This window comes from Rhinoraja longicauda, chromosome 21 (assembly GCF_053455715.1).
Source record: "Rhinoraja longicauda isolate Sanriku21f chromosome 21, sRhiLon1.1, whole genome shotgun sequence".
NCBI lineage: Eukaryota > Metazoa > Chordata > Chondrichthyes > Rajiformes > Arhynchobatidae > Rhinoraja > Rhinoraja longicauda.
In genome coordinates, this window is record NC_135973.1 from 7,525,890 (window position 1) to 7,543,980 (window position 18,091).

The 18,091-nt window shown below is 38.7% G+C and overlaps 1 protein-coding gene across 3 annotated transcripts in view; it reads left to right on the forward strand.

The window, feature by feature from the left end:
- The window catches only part of LOC144603894 (protein tweety homolog 3-like), a 114,157-nt gene that overhangs the window by 83,304 nt on the left and 12,762 nt on the right, over positions 1-18,091 (forward strand). For 2 of the 3 annotated variants that reach the window (XM_078417688.1, XM_078417689.1), the window contains exons 8-13: positions 5,674-5,729; positions 7,677-7,769; positions 12,248-12,340; positions 13,285-13,424; positions 15,639-15,821; positions 17,197-17,272. In XM_078417688.1, the coding sequence (XP_078273814.1) occupies positions 5,674-5,729; positions 7,677-7,769; positions 12,248-12,340; positions 13,285-13,424; positions 15,639-15,821; positions 17,197-17,272 (641 nt within the window). Of the gene's footprint in view, positions 1-5,673; positions 5,730-7,676; positions 7,770-12,247; positions 12,341-13,284; positions 13,425-15,638; positions 15,822-17,196; positions 17,273-17,719; positions 17,820-18,091 lie in introns of all 3 variants that reach the window. The other variant, XM_078417690.1, reaches the window with a different exon arrangement.

The following is an 18,091-nucleotide window of genomic DNA, read 5'->3' on the forward strand; positions in this document are numbered from 1 at the left end:
AGAAATTGATTCCAAAATAGCTATATTTAAACATTCCTCATGTTAAATGGAAAAATACCTTGATTAATTTAGTTTAGTTTAGAGATAGAGCGTGGAAACAGGCCCTTTGGCCCATCGAGTCCGCACTTAACAGCGATCACCCCGTACACTATCCTACACACACTAGGGACAATTTGCACTTGCACCAAGCCAATGAACCTACAAACCTGTACATCTTTGGAGTGTGGGAGGAAACCGAAGATCTCGGGGAAAACCCATGTGGTCACGGGGAGAACATACAAATTCCGTACAGACAGCACCCGTAGTCAGGATCGAAGCCGGAAGTGCTGGATCAAAGCCGGGTCCGGCGATGCAAGTGCTGTAAGGCAGCAACTCTACTGCTACGCCACCTTATCAAGTGGATTTGCTGCTTTTTAGATCAGTCTCTTAAAAGGTTTAACAGATTTCAGGGTGTTCATTCTGTTCTGCTTGAGCAAGATTTATTTTCTTTCTAAAAGGATAATGTTCCTCTAATTTATCCATTTGAGAATTCTGAACTGATGGTGATATGCATTATTGATGAGAAAAAATATTTTACCATATAAATAAATAAAATTACTGACATATTTCTGACATCTTGGCTCATTTACAAGTTAAAAAAATACTTTGAAGTTTATTTGTAAATGTCAGCTTTCATTTGAAGGCTGACATTCACTTGTACTTTTTGAAGTACCTGGAACATTTATGTCTTGAAATACAAGACTGTTTCTGAAGTTAATTACAACCCTCTTAAGATCACCAATTAAGAACAAACTTTCCTCTGAAGATTAGACTTGGTCAACTTGTCTTTGAATTTCCCTACCTTGAATCTGGAGCAAAATGGAACCTAACCAAGGAAATAGGACCTTGTTAAAACTCGAGGTTGTGTCTCGTTATCCAAAATTACATAATTACTGCATGTTTTCCTTTCAGCAATCAATCTCAATTGAATGACTTGTATCTGTGACATCTCTGATGACCTTTCCCACTTTGATTATTTCCGATTCTCTGCTCCCAACAGGTTCATCTGCACAATTAACGTATAATGTTTAGTTTAGTTTAGAGATAAAACGTGGAAACAGGCCCTTCGGCCCTCCGAGTCCACACCGACCAACAATCACCCGTACACTAGCTCTATCCTACATCCTGGGGACAATTTACAGAAGCCAATTAACCTACCCTGCATGTCTTTGGGATGTGGGAGGAAACCAGAGCTCCCGGAGAAAACCCACACGGTCACTGGGGAGAATGTGCAAACTCCGTACAGACAGCACCTGCAGTCAGGCTTCCCCATTAGCCCTATTTTTCTTCAAGGCCCTGGATGCCTTGATCTCATCTTGCTTTTACCAATTTGTACTTCTAGTAATTTGCCACATAAAAATAATACCGACTTAAAAACAAATGAAACTCAGTAACTGCCATGAGAAATGTCACTGCAACTGATGGTGATGGATTGCACACCAGTTAGCGCTGCTGCCTCATAGCATAGTCGCCTCCGGTTTAATTGTCGCCTTGGGTGCTGGTTGATTAATTGGCTGCTGTAACCTTTCCACCAAACAGTAGGTTGATGGCAAAAGAATCAACAGAGGTGATGAACATTTGGGAAACAGTAAACTGTAGGACTAAGGGAAATAAAATGCAAAGTAGGATTACTCTTAAGTCGACAAAATGTGTAGGAAGGAACTGTAGATGCTGGTTTACACCGAAGTTAGACACAAAATGCTGGAGTAACTCTGTGGAAAAGGCAACATCTCTGGAGAGAAAGAATGGGTGACGTTTCAGGTCGAGATCCTTCTTCAGAAGTCTTGGGTGACTGAGTTACTCCAGCATTTTGTGTCTATCTTGCTCTTCTCATTCACACAACTCTTTAAGCAATACATTTTTTTGCTTTAAGGAAGTATCATTGTAGTCGTGATCATCTATAGTCGTGATTGAAATCCTGAACTCTGATTGTATCTCGAAATGTGTAGGAAGGAACCGCGGATGCCAGTTTACACTGAAGATAGACACAAAATGCTGGAGTAACTCAGCGGGACAGGCGGCATCTCTGGAGCGAAGCTGCTTGTTCTGCTGAGTTACTCCAGCATTTTGTGCCTATGTTCAGTGTAAACCACCATCTGCAGTTACTTCCTACACATTTCGAGATAAAAACTGATTGTATCTCACTGGATTAATTTATTTCCAACAATGCATTCTGCAATGAGAGGATAAAATAAAATTGGAAATTGCAGGGAATAGTCAGTAGGTAAGCAGAATCTGCGGTGATTGAATGGGAATATTTCATGTTGATATCTGGAACTGTAAGAGGTTTTAATGGAATTTGAGCAAGATCAGACCTACAGAAGTTGGAGATGAAACCGAGGGGCTGCTTAGGAATGGAAGATCTGAGTGATAAGAGTTAGTGCAAGTTAATAAAGGGTTAGTGTAAGTTAAAGGGGGATGTTAATGGGATTATAAGGTCTTAATGATGGATTATAAGGTCTTAATGAAGGGTCTCGACCCGAAACATCACTCGTTCCTTCTCTCCAGAGATGCTGCCCGTCCCGCTGAGTTACTCCAGCATTTTGTGTCTACCTGTAATATTTTCTTCATTTGACCATCCATGTAACATAAATAATAATTTGAATATTAATCTTACCTAAATAAACAAAATATAAAGATAATATTCACGATATACTGATCTCACTGCAAATATAAATACTGACCAGTGTAATAAATTCTTAGTGTGTAGGAAGGAACAGCAAAATAAATTCTTAGACTGTGTGGTATTCTGAGGTCTACAGAAATGAATCGTAAGACATTGTTTTTTCCCTCTACCTGATAATCTTGGATATATGCTGTGGAATGCATGCAGCCCTTTAACTTGGCTGATAACCATAGTCTAATGTGGTTTCGCTGATGGATCTGACGGTCTTTGTGATTCATTGGAAAGAGGAGCCCCTGGGTAATTGGTCTGTCCAACTTCGTCTTCAATTTTTAATTATACTGGATGCCTTCCCTTGTGGGCAGAAGCTAGGAAATGATATCCTGCTGTGATTTAAATAACACGCTGCTTTATCCAGCGTCTGGCATTGCAATTCGCCACTCTTCAATCAATTTTTCTCCCACCTTTTTTTTCCATCTCTGGCCTTTCCCCAACCATCTGCCTTTGAAAGGCCTGTGTTCACCTACCACGCTCTGTCGTGCCCCTCCTTCTAGCTTTCTTTTCCCCACCTCCTCTCCCCCCTCCCCCACAATCAGTCTGAAGGGTCCCAACATGAAATGTCACCTATCCATACTCTCCAGTGATGCTGCCTGTCCCACTGAGTTACTCCAGCACTTTTGTGATTTTTTTTGTAAACCAGCAACTGCTGTTCCTTGTTTCTATATTCTATCCTAGTACCACCTTATGCACCTGGATACTGATTCGTACAGAATCTGTTACTCAATAGGGAAACCTTATCTTCGTCTCATCATAATGTGGTACCAAATATTAGTGCCATACACCATAGTTAAAATAACTGACTTGTTTTAATTTGAAGGAAATTTTCAGATTTATCTTGGTGTCAATAAAATGGAAAAAAAAATGAAACAATCAGTCCTGACCCGAAACGTCACCTATCCATTTTCTCCAGAGATGCTGCCTGACCCGCTGAGTTACTCCAGCATTTTGTGTCTATTTTTAGGTGGCTTTAGTGATGCCACACAATTAATGTCTGAAACTCTGATGTACAGAAGATGAGGACTGAGGTTTTCTCACAATTTGTATGGAACATGTTTCTGCTAATCTTGTTTGGAATAGTTTGTGAGATACAGCTTCGCTGCATTAGTGTAAACGTGAAAACGAATCCTTCCTAAACAAATAACTGCGTTGGGCGGTGTTGCTAACAGACAGTTCAAAGTAGGAAGAGGCATGAGAAAAATGTTTGTAGGTGATTTGTTAGTTGATATGAAATAACCTAAGAGAATTGGTTGAACTAAGTTCAAAAATGTGTGCAATATTAAATCCAGACATTGTTATGCCATGAGGACTATTAATGTTCAAGAAACAGTCTCCACCAACGTCCTTAACTAATTATTTCTTGATTACCCACCTACATGCATTCCTTACCACCTGAGAGAGCATTGAAATTATCATCAAACGAGAGATTTATAATGTGTAATGATAAATTATTAAATACCTGTCCTAAATGAGTCTGAAATGTCATTGCCAATATGGTACTTCTGTCAGAAATGATTATGTAGGTAACTGAGTCTTGGGCCATGACAGCAAGTACAAATTGGTTTTATGGTTTTTTTTCTCTCAGAATAATTGGAAAGTGTGAACAATGGAAACCATTTTTGAGAGAACTGTATTTTGTTTAAAAATAACATGCGAACAATAAATGTAGGTTTGATAATCTTGTTTTTTAATTACTACGCACGCATCATTCAGCATTATCAATGTCTCCACTGAAAACCTAAAGCTTAAAATTTAAACAGATAATGCCCCAAACATTACACGTAACATGTCACGTTTTCGTGTCATGTCACAGTTTTTCTAGAACCCATCATTCATGACAAAGGAAGGTCGTGCTGAAGAAAATTTATAGATATTTCGAGGCTATCAGTTGCATTTGCCAATGAAAATATAAAAAGCCAATTTATTTGGTTGAAGATAGGATATCATGCCGATTTTTCTTGAAATTATTCAGCATTGGAGCAAGAAGGAAATTGGGATTAGAATTGTTTAATATTAATCATTTAAAAAAAAATACTGCGTAATAAAATGTAATTAATATGTATTATTTTGTGAAGAATTGCTATGGAAAGGTTCATGTTCATGGGATCTGATCTATATGCCGGGAGATAATCCCATGAAGGTGTTTGAACCAAAAACTGCAAATGTTGGAAATCAGATATAAAATAAATGGATATGTCATATTACGTGCCAAAATCTTTTAGGTTAATATTTATACTTTAGCTTTGGGTTCAAGGCTTCAATGCATGTTGAACAGTAAAGCTAAACTTTCAATTTTTCAATCTGGTAAAGTGCTAGTGAACATTATTATAATTATTAAAAATCACAACAATTGTTTTGCAAGGAAGACCTGAGGATAAATTTGGTTTAATTTTATGCATCCAATAATTTTTTTTTCAACAATGCTAACATTGCATTTAACTGTGGGTAAATTTAGCTTTAGTTTGCCACAGAGAGGAGGCGTCAGATTTTTCATACTTAAACGAAAACGTGTTCTTTTTTAATATAATTTATTACGTCATTAATCCTAGGATTGAAACTTGGTGTTACATCACCCACTCAAGTACTGTTGAACTGGTCATAAGTGATAGGAGTGGAATTAGGCCATTCGACCCATCAAGTCTATTCCGCCATTCAATCGGCTGATCTATCTCTCCTAACCCCGTTCCTCTGCCTTCTTCCCATACTTCTGACACCTGTACTAATCAAAAACTGAGTTACGTTTTTGAAAGTAGATTTACGTTTTTTATTGATAAATTGAAAGGCTGACATAGCTCGGCTCGGTATCCTTGTATCTTGCTTGTTCCATATATAATTTAAGTGACATGACAATTCTTTAAATCTGTTCAACACATTTATCAATAATTAAATAACATTCTTCAAATCTGTTCAAAATATTATCAATAGTTTATAATTTTTCTTTTTTTCCCTTGCAGATGCTTTAAATTATTACCTGGTATGCAACATTGGATACCCAAATCCTTTTCAGCATGTGAGTTGGTGTTTGTGTGCAATACATCAATCTAATTTATTTTTGTGTATAGACATTCTTTATGCCTCTCAGAAGGAAATATACAGATAAAAGTAGATTGTTATCCCTTCTTGATCCCAGTGCTCTAGATTTGGATTTGGATTTGTCCTGTGTATCCCATTTATACATCCAGAGACATATTATAACGGTTAAAATTCTCAAGCCAATGCAAAATTTCTGGCTTCACCCCAGTGCATTAGTTTTCTCACTGCTGTGAGGAAAAACAGTGAAGTTATGTTGCTCAGGTCTATGTCTACCCTGGCACTAAGTTACAGTGCTCTTGATAATATGTTCTATATATATGTATGACTTGGAAACTTGTTTTAAAACCAAATTCGCGAGTCAGTGGGGAGCTAAAATACTTCTTGCACATAAAGGTCAGCAATGTAAAATAACCTGTCAGGCACAGCTATACACGGTTCCTCATACTTAGAAGGCTTTTACTTGGGTAACAAAGCTAAAGAAGTTTTAGTTTTGCAGACCCTTCCTTTAATGTGTATTTTGCAGAGAATTTGTAAACCAAATCAAAGTAGAGAATAAAAAAAATCTCAAGGCATCAACTTAGTCAAGTACGAGATATCAACATGACTATTATATGCGACAACAAAATAAACTATTAAAAGTTGCTGAGTGCTTTGACTATTTAATAATGAGAACAAGCTGACTATGAGGGCTGGTGTGAAGGTTATAATATTTAGAAACTTGGGTGAACAAATGTTTCACTAATAAAAATAGAGAATGCTGGAAACACTCAGCAAGTCAAGAATTAGAGAAATGTCAAAACAAGGAACTGCAGATGCTGGTTTACAGAAATAAGACACCAAAGTACTGAGTGAATCCAGATGGGTTAATGGGTGCATTTACAAGGACATTTTAAAGTATTTTTTCTCTGTGATGAATTGTAATGGCAAGGCTGTGGGGCATTCTCAGCAGGCCAGACTAAATTAGTAGAACAAGAAAACCTGAGCCAAGATTGATTACAGGCCAAATATCTAGCTTGGAACCAAGTACAGAACCTAAAATTGGAGAATTCAATATTGTCACTGGGAGGCTCAATGTGCCTTGATGGAAGATGAGATGCTCGATAGACCTTGTAACAACGTAGAAGAACGTAAACGGGAAAGTCCAAGTGAAGGGACGGCACAGTGGCGCGGGGATAGAGTTGCTGCCTTACAGCGTCAGACCCAAGTTCGATCCTGACTGGATGCTGTCTGTATGGAATTTGTATGTTCCCCCCTGTGACCTGCGTGGATTTTCCCCGGGTGCTCTGGTTTCCTCCCCACTCCAAAGACGTACAGGTTTATAAGTTAATTGGCTTAGTAAAATTGTAATTTGTTCTTAGTGTGTGTAGGATAGTGTTGGTTTGTGGGAATCGCTGGTCAGTGTGGACTCGGTGGGCCGAAGGGCCTGATTCCACACTGTATCTCTAAACTAAACTTAACTAAGTGGGATGGCAAGTTAAAGGAGCCATCAGAATCACAAGATCTTTCCTGCGGTCTCAATGGAGATAGGCACAAAGAAATCACCTAACTTGCATATGGTTTCTCTAGTGTATAGGAGCTGACATTGTAGACATGGAATTATTGGAAGAACTGCAAGTGAATCACTACTTCACCTCGATGAACTGTTTGGTTCCCAGGATGGTAGGAGGAGAAGGGGAAAGGACTGGTGTTGCACCTCCTGCGGTGACATGCGAAAGTGCCATAAAATGGAGAGTGAAACACTTGCCTCCTTAAACTGCTTTAAGCCTTCTCCTTCCCCCCCTCACCCACCACCTCTAGTATTTGACATTTCATACCTGGGAAAAAGACTGACGATGCTCTACTGTGCAAGAAGATGGTGCAGTTAAATACGCTTAGATGTATAAGATGCAAATAATAACACTTTTATTTCTTCTAACCCCTTCAGAAACTCTCCAGCAGCCATAAAGCTCTGGTGGAGATGCAGGATCAAGTCTCTGAACTTCTAAAGTCAGCTGTTCCAGAGTTCCCTTCTTCTCGCGTAAGTATTATCATCTGGAGGAAAGGAATAGATTTTTTTATGTACATACTTTTCATTTGATTTATCTAGTTTCCAAAGAATCTTTTGAGTCTTTACAATTCACAGTAAACCAAAGTAGAAACTGTAACTTTCTGTGCTGATTGAATGATGATGAAGAAAATCATGCCATAAGAAAAAATCCCTTTTTGTGAATTGGATAATGTTTATCAGGGTTATTCAGATACTTATCATTTATGATCCCTTTTATCTGGAGTTGAATGCATCTTTTCTATAATCTCTACAAATTGAGCAATATAAGGAATATTACCTGGTTCACAAATGCATTGCAACTTTAAATTATTTTTCCCAGTAGTCTTTACTGCCTGTTATGTCCATACTTTCTCTGTAAAAGAGACGTTCAATTAGCCTGACTGTTGTGCTATTTTTTCTTCCAGTAATTCTAATATTTATTTCCCTTTTTAATGTTACATTTTGAAAGTTGTTGAATTTACTCCACCTACCTCTTCAGGCACAGCAACCCTGATTGCAATAATATAACTGTTTGCCTCTGGTTCTTTTGTTAATTATCTTAAATTTTCCCCAATTAATTTATTCATTCACATAATAATGATCTTGCAGGCAATACCAGGAATTAATATCAATCCCTAACTCCGCCTGTACTGAGGAGGTAGTTAAGATCAATGGTGTTGATGATTCTGGAGTCGAGCATGGGAGAGATTGCATAAGCATGGTAGATTTCCTTTGCTGTAGGACATTGGTGGACAAAACTGATTCCATTGAAGTTTTATATTATTGGAATCAGCATTTCTCGAATTCCAGATTTAATTAGTTACTTGAATTTAAATTCTGCAGATACTACAATATAATTCAAATTGATGCATCTGGACCAATGATTCAGAATTGTATTTCTTTGATGCATTTGATGACCAAGACTTGGGTAAAGGGGACACAGCTTAGACCTGATGGACTGAAGGGCCTGTATATAAATGCAATTTAGCAAGTGTATAAATGGTGTATTTGGAGAAAAAAAGTTGTGGTTAGGTGATATAAATGGTGTAATTTTGAAAGGTGGCTGAGTTGCTGGAACTGTGCTGTTTCTTAAGTTTTGACGGTCAGAGTCAGGACCCGTGGCTCAACTTGATCATGCTGATCAAGATGCTAACCTGAGCTGGTTCCATTTGTCTATATTTCGCCCATATCCCTCTAAACATTTCTTTTGCATGAACATGCCTTTTAAATGTTGTCATTGTACCTGACTCAACCACTTCCTCTGCATCTCATTCATATACACACTACGTGCTCAGGTTCCTTTTAAATCTTTCCCCTCTCATCTTAAACCTATGCCCTTTAGTTTAAGACTCCTACCTTGGGAAAGAGATTGTGGCAATTCATCTTATCTATGCCTCTCATAATTTTGTAAACTTCTAAAGTTTCAGCCTCCATAGCTCCAGTGAGAACAGTCGTAGCCTATCTTGTCTCTCCATGTAATTCAAGCCCTCCAGTCCTGACAACATCCTTGTGAATCTTTTCTGCACCCATCCTAGCTTAATCATATCCTTCCTATAGCATGGAGATCAGAACTGCACACATTATCCTTGACACAGTCTCACCAATGACCGAAACTGCTGTAAATGACATTATAACTCTTGTACGCAAAGCTCTGACCGATGAAGGCAAGCATGTCATGTGAACTTTTTCACCATCTTGTCTAACTGTGTCATCACTTTTAGGGAGCTATGTCCTTATACTGCTTGAAGGTAGACACAAAATGCTGGAGTGACTCAGCGGGCCAGGCAGCATCTCTGGAGAGAAGGAATGGGTGACGTTTCAGGTTGAGACCCTTTTTCAGACTGATGTCGGGGAAGGGGCGGGACAAAAATAGAATTAGTCAGACAGCAAGACCAGTGGGAGAACTGTGAAAGGGGAGGGAATGGAGAGAGAAAGCAAGGGCTCTCTGGAGTTAGAGAAGTCAATGTTCATACCGCTGGGGTGTAAACTACCCAAGCAAAATATCCTTGTACTGCTTGTACTGTTCTACAACAGTCCCCCAGAGTGTTCGGATAAGTTGTTAAAATTGTTTAAAGAATTTAATCAATCGGTTCATAAATAATAAAATAGAAAAGTATGTAAACTATTAAAGGTTTGCTAATGTTAGTTAGCCTCTACTAAAGCATTTTGTCTAATTTTGGGACCACACTTTTGGATTGTTCTTACAGTTTTGGAGAGAGTGTTGAGCATGATTGAGGGAGTTCAGTTGCAGAGGGAGCATAGAAACGTATGGGGAAGATTTAACAAAGCCATTTATATTTTCAGAGAGAACATGAAGAACAACGTTTCACTCTTGCATCATAACTAGAGAAAGCACGTTAAAATTAGTTGACAAAGGAACAAGAAAGGAGTTGGGTTTTTCTTTAAATGCATTGGGACACTTCCACCAAGATCTGCCTGCACATAAAGCTGAAACTGGCTGTTGCAGAGCAGTGCAGCCTTCACAGCCCCTTGAGCTGGGAAATATGTCTACTGATTCTCACAGCATTATCCTGGTACAAGTGGACCATTGAAATACATTAGCGGCAGGGCGTAGGATTAGCACATATAAGGAGTTTTCTTGATTTGATTAGGGTAGTCTAAATGCTGCAATTGTTTATATTATGTAGACTTTTTGATTGCAATTTGATTTATTTTAATCTAATAATGTTTAACTTATTAAACAGAACCCAAGTGTATTTGAATGCTTTGGTCCCACCAGCTTTTAAAGCCACTGTGGAATCTTCGTGTCATACTGCACGGAATCAGCCCCTACTGTCCAATGCATCCATGCTTGACTGAGATGCCCCATCTAAGCTAGATCCATTTGCCCCATAACCCTGCAAACCTTCCCCATCCATGTGTCCGTCCAAATGTGTTTTGAATATTGTTATTGTACCTGACTCATCTACTTCCTTTGGCAATTCATTCCATATATACTCTGTGAAACGGACACAGACAAACACTGTGAAAGTTGCCCCTCCTATTAATATTTTTCCTTCTCACCTTAAACCTGGGAAAAAGACAATGTATCTGTTCCCTTCATGATTTCATGCATCCCTGTAAGATAACCCCTCAGCCTCCTGTGTTACGAGAAATAAAGTCCTAGTCTGCCCGACCTCTGTTTATAGCTCAGGTCCTCGAATTCTGCCAACATCCTTGTAAATCTTCTCTGCGTTCTTTCCAACAATGACATATTTTCTATTGCCGGTTGACCAAAACTAAACACAATACTTCAAGTGCAGCCACACCAATGTCTTCTACAAATGTAACATAATATCTTACCATTTATGCACATCATGCCAAAAACTGCTGTCACCACTCTATCTATCTGCACTGTTATTTTCAGGGAACTATGTACTTGTACTCCCGGATCCCAATGCTCTATAACACTCCCCAGGACCTTACCAATCACTGTGACGGTTCCGCCCTGGTCTGACTTCTCAAAATGCAACACCTCACACTTGCATGAATTAAACATCATTTGCTATTCCTCAGCCCACTTGCCCAGCTGATCTTTGGTAAGATTGGCATCTCATTACATTGTGTACAGTGAACAAACGGCAAGTAAGTTAAAATATCAGAATGGGCTAGTCATGTTCTGACCCTGCAACTGGCAATTTATAGCAAGAGACCTGCAATGCAATGTTCCTAGTTTCAACTGTGTGCTGACTGCAGACGTCCCAGCAAGGACCCATGCCCTGGGCAAGGCTGACGGCAGAAACAATGAGTAGATCTGCCACATCATTTGAAAAGCTCAAGCTTACAGAATTAGTCATGATTTTTTTAAATGGAAGGAGAGTACATAGAAAGAGGGGGGTGTGTAGGCTGAAAGGGATGGAGCATGGAGGAGTGATAGACCAGAATTAATTAACTCTTAAAATCTTCATTTTGTTAAGCTTTCTTATCTCAGTGCAAATCATTCTCTCATTAATCAAGATTTTTTTTGAAAAAGAGAAGCTCATAGACCAGAGTGTTTTTATTTAAATTAAATAACTTTCAAGCTTTGAATTATTTTGTGTGCTCACATTTTTTTTGGCTTCGTTATCCATGCAAGTAAAATAGAAATGTATTTGCAAACCAAACACCATATGACAATTTTTTCAAATCCTGGATGAGATTTGGCATCTTGTAGGTCGTGAATATATATTGAACAAACTGCAATCAAGTTAAATAACAGAGTGGACTTATATGCTGGTAATTGATGTGCTCCAAGTACATCTGGATCTAGTGGACTTAGACTATTACAACTTTTGAAATATTACTTGTTGGTTTTGTGGTTTGAGGTAGTCTGGACATCTGTAATTATTACAGTTGTGCTAGGCATAGTCCTGTCAACCTCTCACCAGTTTCAATAAACACTCCCTGTTCGTAAAAGGAGATTCATGAGTGCTTTAAATATACTATGAATAATGTCCCATAAAGTGATCACTATCTACATGTATTAACAGGAATATCTGGATCGGACTCAAATAGTATTGAACTCTACAGAGACCACCCTGCAGCAGTTGACTGCTCTGGTTGATTGTCGCAGTCTTCACATGGTGAGTATGTAAGGAGCAGCAATGTATTAAAAAACTTTCCATTTAGAGTTTTAACTATGCATTCACTGAATTTGAAGTTCTACGACAATCATGTTGCTGACTATTTAGCCAGCAATTTTATTCATAGCCGTATAAAGTGCAATAATTATTGAATTGCTATTGGGCAGTGCAATGGACCAGCATGAATCCTCTGCCAGAATTTCCATCGATACTTGGCAGCAACTACTACTTGACAGGAGAGGAGTTGGAACTCTGGCTGGTGCATTATTATGATCGTCTAGTATTACAGTTATTAATTTATTGCATTATTGATTGTTTGCAATTCATCTGTGTGTATTGCATTTACTGGCCTGTTATCCTGCAGCAAGTAAGAGTTTCATTGTCATATGTACCGACAACAGAACAATGAAACACTCTTGGCTCTCTTCACTCTCTTGGTTTCCAGTCTTGTATTTCACAATCACAATAACACTTTATTAGCCAAGTATGTTTTGCAACATATGAGGAACTTAATTTGCCATACAGTCATAATAATAAAAAGCAACAGGACACAAAATACATTTTAACATCAACATCCACCACAGTGACTCCTCCACATTCCTCACTGTGATGGAATGCGAAAAAAAAGTTCAATCTCTCCCTTCTTTGTTCTCCCGCGGTCGAGGGCCTCTAACCTTCCGTTGACGGGACAATCTTGACTCCCATAGCCAGCGGTGGGCCTTCCTCGTCGGGGCAATCAAGCTCCTACATCGGGGGGAGGGAGGGGTTACCCCACGCCGGCGACCTACCCTGGGTCGGGACCAGTCGAACCTCGTGCAGCTTGGAGCTCCCGACCGGTCTCAACCCGAGGCTGTGAGCTCCTTGATGTTAAGTCCGCAGGCCGCGTTGGAGCGTCAATCCCAGGCAAGGATTTCTAGTTAATATTTCTCTGTTCTTTCCCGCAGGATTATGTGCAGGCTCTGACAGGACTGTGCTATGATGGCGTGGAGGGTCTAATTTATTTGGTTTTATTCTCCTTCGTAACTGCACTGATGTTGAGTTCGATTGTCTGCAGTGTTCCTCACACATGGAAGCAGAGCAAGAGGTATTAACATTATTATGCATTTCAATTTTGCACACATTCTTTTCAGCTTGATGCTATATTTTTATATAGTTAACATTTTTATATGCTGATATTTTTAGGGCAGGATATAGAAGTATCTCTGTAGTCCTCTCCTGATTACAGACAACCAACCAATGGAACACGAACAAGCTCAAATTCATATTAAATAGAAGGGACTTGATTCAAACCTACAAGATCCTGAGGCGTCTTGACAGGATAAATCTGCAGAAGATGTTTCATCTTGTGGAATAATCTGGAACTTGGTGTTATTGTTTAAAATAACAGGTTTCCCATATAAGATAGTGTTAAGATAAATCCTATCCTGAGGGACATGAATCTTTGGAAGTCTCTAGCTCAGAGGAATGGAAGCAGAATCCTGGAGTGTTTTAAGGCAGAATTAGATAGAGTCTTGTTAAGCAAAGGAGTGAAAGATTACTACAGGTAGATGAGAATGAGACGGGGTTACGATCAGATCAGTCACAATTGTGTGGAATGGTGAAACCAGTTTCAGAGGCCAAGTGACTGACCTCCTACTTTTAATTTGTCTGTGCAGAAAATGCCATGCAGGATTGTTAAGATTGCTTTCATAATCAAGACCGTATTATATCTACAAAAGGATTGTGATAGTCATTCCTGCTAATCGGCATGGGTATAAATATCTGTAGTAAGTAAACAGATGAGACTGTCGTTCATCTCAAGACTGTCTCTAGCCCTTTTGTATAGCTAGGATCAGTGATGGTGCTGCCAAGCCACTTATTCCAATGTTAAAGGTCACCACCTGGATGCATTGTGTCTTGGTTACCAATGGTGGACAATGCTATGAACCGGTCCTGCTGAGCCGGATGGTCACATCGCACAGTGATCCGGCACAGATCTACTTGCACTTTATTCTGTTTTAAAACTGTTACAATTTGTTTCATTGGGTTGTTTAAATTAATACTGACTAGCTAATTAAATTATTGCATCGTATGGGAGGTGCATTCCCAATCTCGTATCCCTGTACAATGACAATAAAGATGTATTGTATTGTAGAGTACTAATCTATCCATAAGGGAGAGTGGTAGCTTTATTCCGTTTAAAATCTGTAGTTCTAAAGATTTTTATAAGGTTTTTTAGAATGGTTTCAAGACTAAATAAATCCTAAATTTAGGCAAATTACTAGAAACAGTTCAATTTGCTCTCCAAGATTCCATACCAGACCCTCAACACCAAAACAGTTTTATCACTGCACTAACATAGAAAATGTATTCCCATAGCAGTGACAGCGTTATTGTGCCCTCTGTTGGTGAATCCTTTCATGGGTTGCATTGCGATCTCTAGTCAATTTGAAACCCTTGAGAGTGAGCATTATCCAATAAATTTTATGAGGATTAACCAATTTATATATTATAGGTGATTTTGCATTAATTTCAAAGTTAGTGAGAGTTGGACATATTATGAAATGTCCATGTTATTTTGTCCGAAGATAGACACAAAAAGCTGGAGTAACTCAGACTGAAGAAGTGTCTCGACCCGAAACATCACCCATTCGTTCTCTCCGGAGATGCTGCCTGCCCCGCTGAGTTACTCCAGCGTTTTGTGTCTATCTTTGGTTTAAACAAGCATCTGTGTTTCCTTCCTACACGTTATTTTGTCCCAAGTGTAGCGCAGGGTATCCTTTTTCACTTTTTTTTGGGAGGAATCTGCAAACGACTTGAACTTTGGTACTGCTTCTTATGCATGCTTGGGATCCTAAAAATTCTGTAAAACTTCCAGCTTTTTGTTTTGCTCTAATCTCAACCTAATTCTGAGCTGTAAAAATATAGACATTTCCTGTGAACCGGAAATGAAAATATAAGATATTGCACGTGTAGTAGGTCTTTGCAGGTCACAGCAAAAACAAAAACAAAAATTTAATATAAGGGCAAGAATCATAACTAAACTACGTGGCTGCCCAAGCCTGTTTTATCTTCAATGCTGTTCTAATTCTTGTGTTTAATTTCACTTCCCTGATCCTTATAACTTGGAATTATACAATAAAATCAGTCTGAAGAAGGACCTCGAGCCGAAACGTCACCCATTCTTTCTCTGCTGAGATGCTGCCAGACCCACTATCACTCTAGCATTTTGTGTCTACCTTCAATAAAATCATCTGTTAGTTTAAGTAAGAATTCCATGCTTGATTCTGATGATCTTTGCTTTTCTCCATTCTTGAAGGAGTCATGTCGATGACGATGGAGATGATGATATTGTGAACCCTCAAGGAAGCCGCCAACACCACGACAATCTGTACAGAGTTCACATGCCCAGTCTCTACAGCTGTGGGAGCAGTTTCGGTAGTGAGACCAGTATCCCTGCTGCAACACATACAGTCAGCAATGCCCCTGTCACAGAATACATGTAAGCAACCATTCTTCTATTTATTTGATCATCTGCTTTAAATTAAACAAATATTTAAAGGCTCAAGTCCAGAAGATTTAAAAAACCTTAAATTAGATTACTTTATTGCATGCATCTGGCATAATCAATAATAATGTACATCAAGTTATTTTCTTTTACAGTCAGGCTGTGATGGGGACCCATTTGGCCACCTGGGCAGAATTTGTATTTACTGTCTACTGATTTAACAAAGATAGCCTCTTGAGTAGGTTGGTTGTCATGGGCCCTTCAAGTTGTAATCAATGTGCTTAAGTTTAAATGCTTCAAACAAATCAAGTTTTCTTACGCCCATTTTAAATGGATGCGTTGTGATGTGAATTCCCAGTGCTAGTGTTATGTAACATTTAGAGAACTAGGACAGCCAAGTGGCGCAGGAGTACAGTTGCTGCCTTACAGTGCCAGAGACCCCGTTTCGATCCCGGCTACAGGTGGCATCTGTATGGAGTTTGTATGTTCTCCCTGTGACTGCAAAGGATTTCTCTGGGTGCTCCGGTTTCCTCCTGCACTCAAGTCATCCAGGTTTACATTGACTAATGTAAATTGTCCCTCGTGTGTAGGATAGCGCAGGGGTCGATGGGCCGAAGGGCCTGTTTCCACGCTGTATCAATAAACGAATCACATTCTCCTTGAGAATTTAAGGCTAAAACTGCACAGTTCATGCTCCTGAAATGCAGAAGTAAAGCATCTTAAATAGTTTTGAAAGGCGACGGGAGTGTTTTGTGTCCCCATGTGGTTTTACATATGTTATAACCAGGCTGGTTTGAAATTGCACCCCACCATATGCTTAAATTTCAAATTCCTTCCACAATTAATCGAAAAAAGAGATTTTTCTCAAAAGCTTCCAAGCTTTTTCAAATATGTAAAATTTTAGCCACTCTAGCATTCATTGTATAAAGAGAGTCAGAAACAGTACTGTACTCACAATTATTGCTTTTAAACCTTAATTATCATTTCAAATTTTTCCATAAAAGTACAAATTGATAGGTTTGTAGGTTAATTAGCTACGGCAAAGATTGCAAATTGTCCCTAGTAGGATGGCATTAGTGAATGGATCGCTGGTTGGCTTGGACTTGGTGGGCCAAAGAGCCTGTTTCCACGATCTAACTCTAAACTAAACTAAGTAAAGGTGTTGCATATTAAAATCCTATATTCTGTTTAACATCTAGATTCCCGACCTGAAACATCGCCCATCCATCCCCTTCACAGTTGCTGCCTCCTCAGTTACTCTAGCATTTTGTCTCTTTACAATCATTCTGCTCATGACATGGAGATTACTTGTTTCTTTAGCAAAGCAGAATGCAACTACTATTTTTTTCCTCTCCTTGTAATTAAACAGGAGCCAGAACACAACTTATCAGAATCCACGATGTGAGAACACACCTCTGATTGGCAGAGAATCACCACCTCCTTCTGTAAGTATTTAGTTTGAGTAGTTTTTGTATAGTAAAAATTGTTTTAAGTCAATGTTGACTATTTCAAAGCTATAAATAATTATGAATTAAACAATGCAATGCCATTGAGTTCAATCGAAGAAAGAACTTGTAATTTGAAAGCTAATGCGATCAGTTTTTGATTGTGTAATATGCTTACACTGCAAAATGAATATATACCATATGGATTTTTGAAGAGTATGGTGCAATAGAATTGGCAGTACTTCCTGATGAAAGCTTTTCATGCTGAACAGATTTTCTATATCGGAACAGCACAAATCAAAAACAGCACCATTCATCAAAAATTTACCTCGTAGTTGTAAGCGTAGTAGGATAAAAGAAAGTAACTGCACTAGGCCCTTGCTATAACTTTGTCTGGTATGCTGCAACCTCACATAACGCATATTCCTTATGGCTCCCTTTCTATAGGGGAACCATATAAAAGGCAGTCTACAACACACTCGTCATTATAGCGAGCTTTTTGTGTGACTTCAGAGACAGCTTTATAGAGAGGGTCTAGTGTATGCTGGTAAGTGGTGTTTTATCTCGCCCAGTTTAATGCAGATTATTTTATATGCTGTGTCGGTTGTATGTTAACGATATTCACGTAGGTTCAACTTAATCCTTTGAGTACAGTGTAGTATCTTGCACCGGTTAAGTAATTCATATTTAAATGTCCAGAGTAAAATCATTGTGATTTTTAAAAATCAAGTTTCAAATAAGATTTTATCAGTCTTAATATACATATGGTATTGGAAGATTATTGTCCCAGATGTTTTTAAGGTGCAGAATTAATGTCTT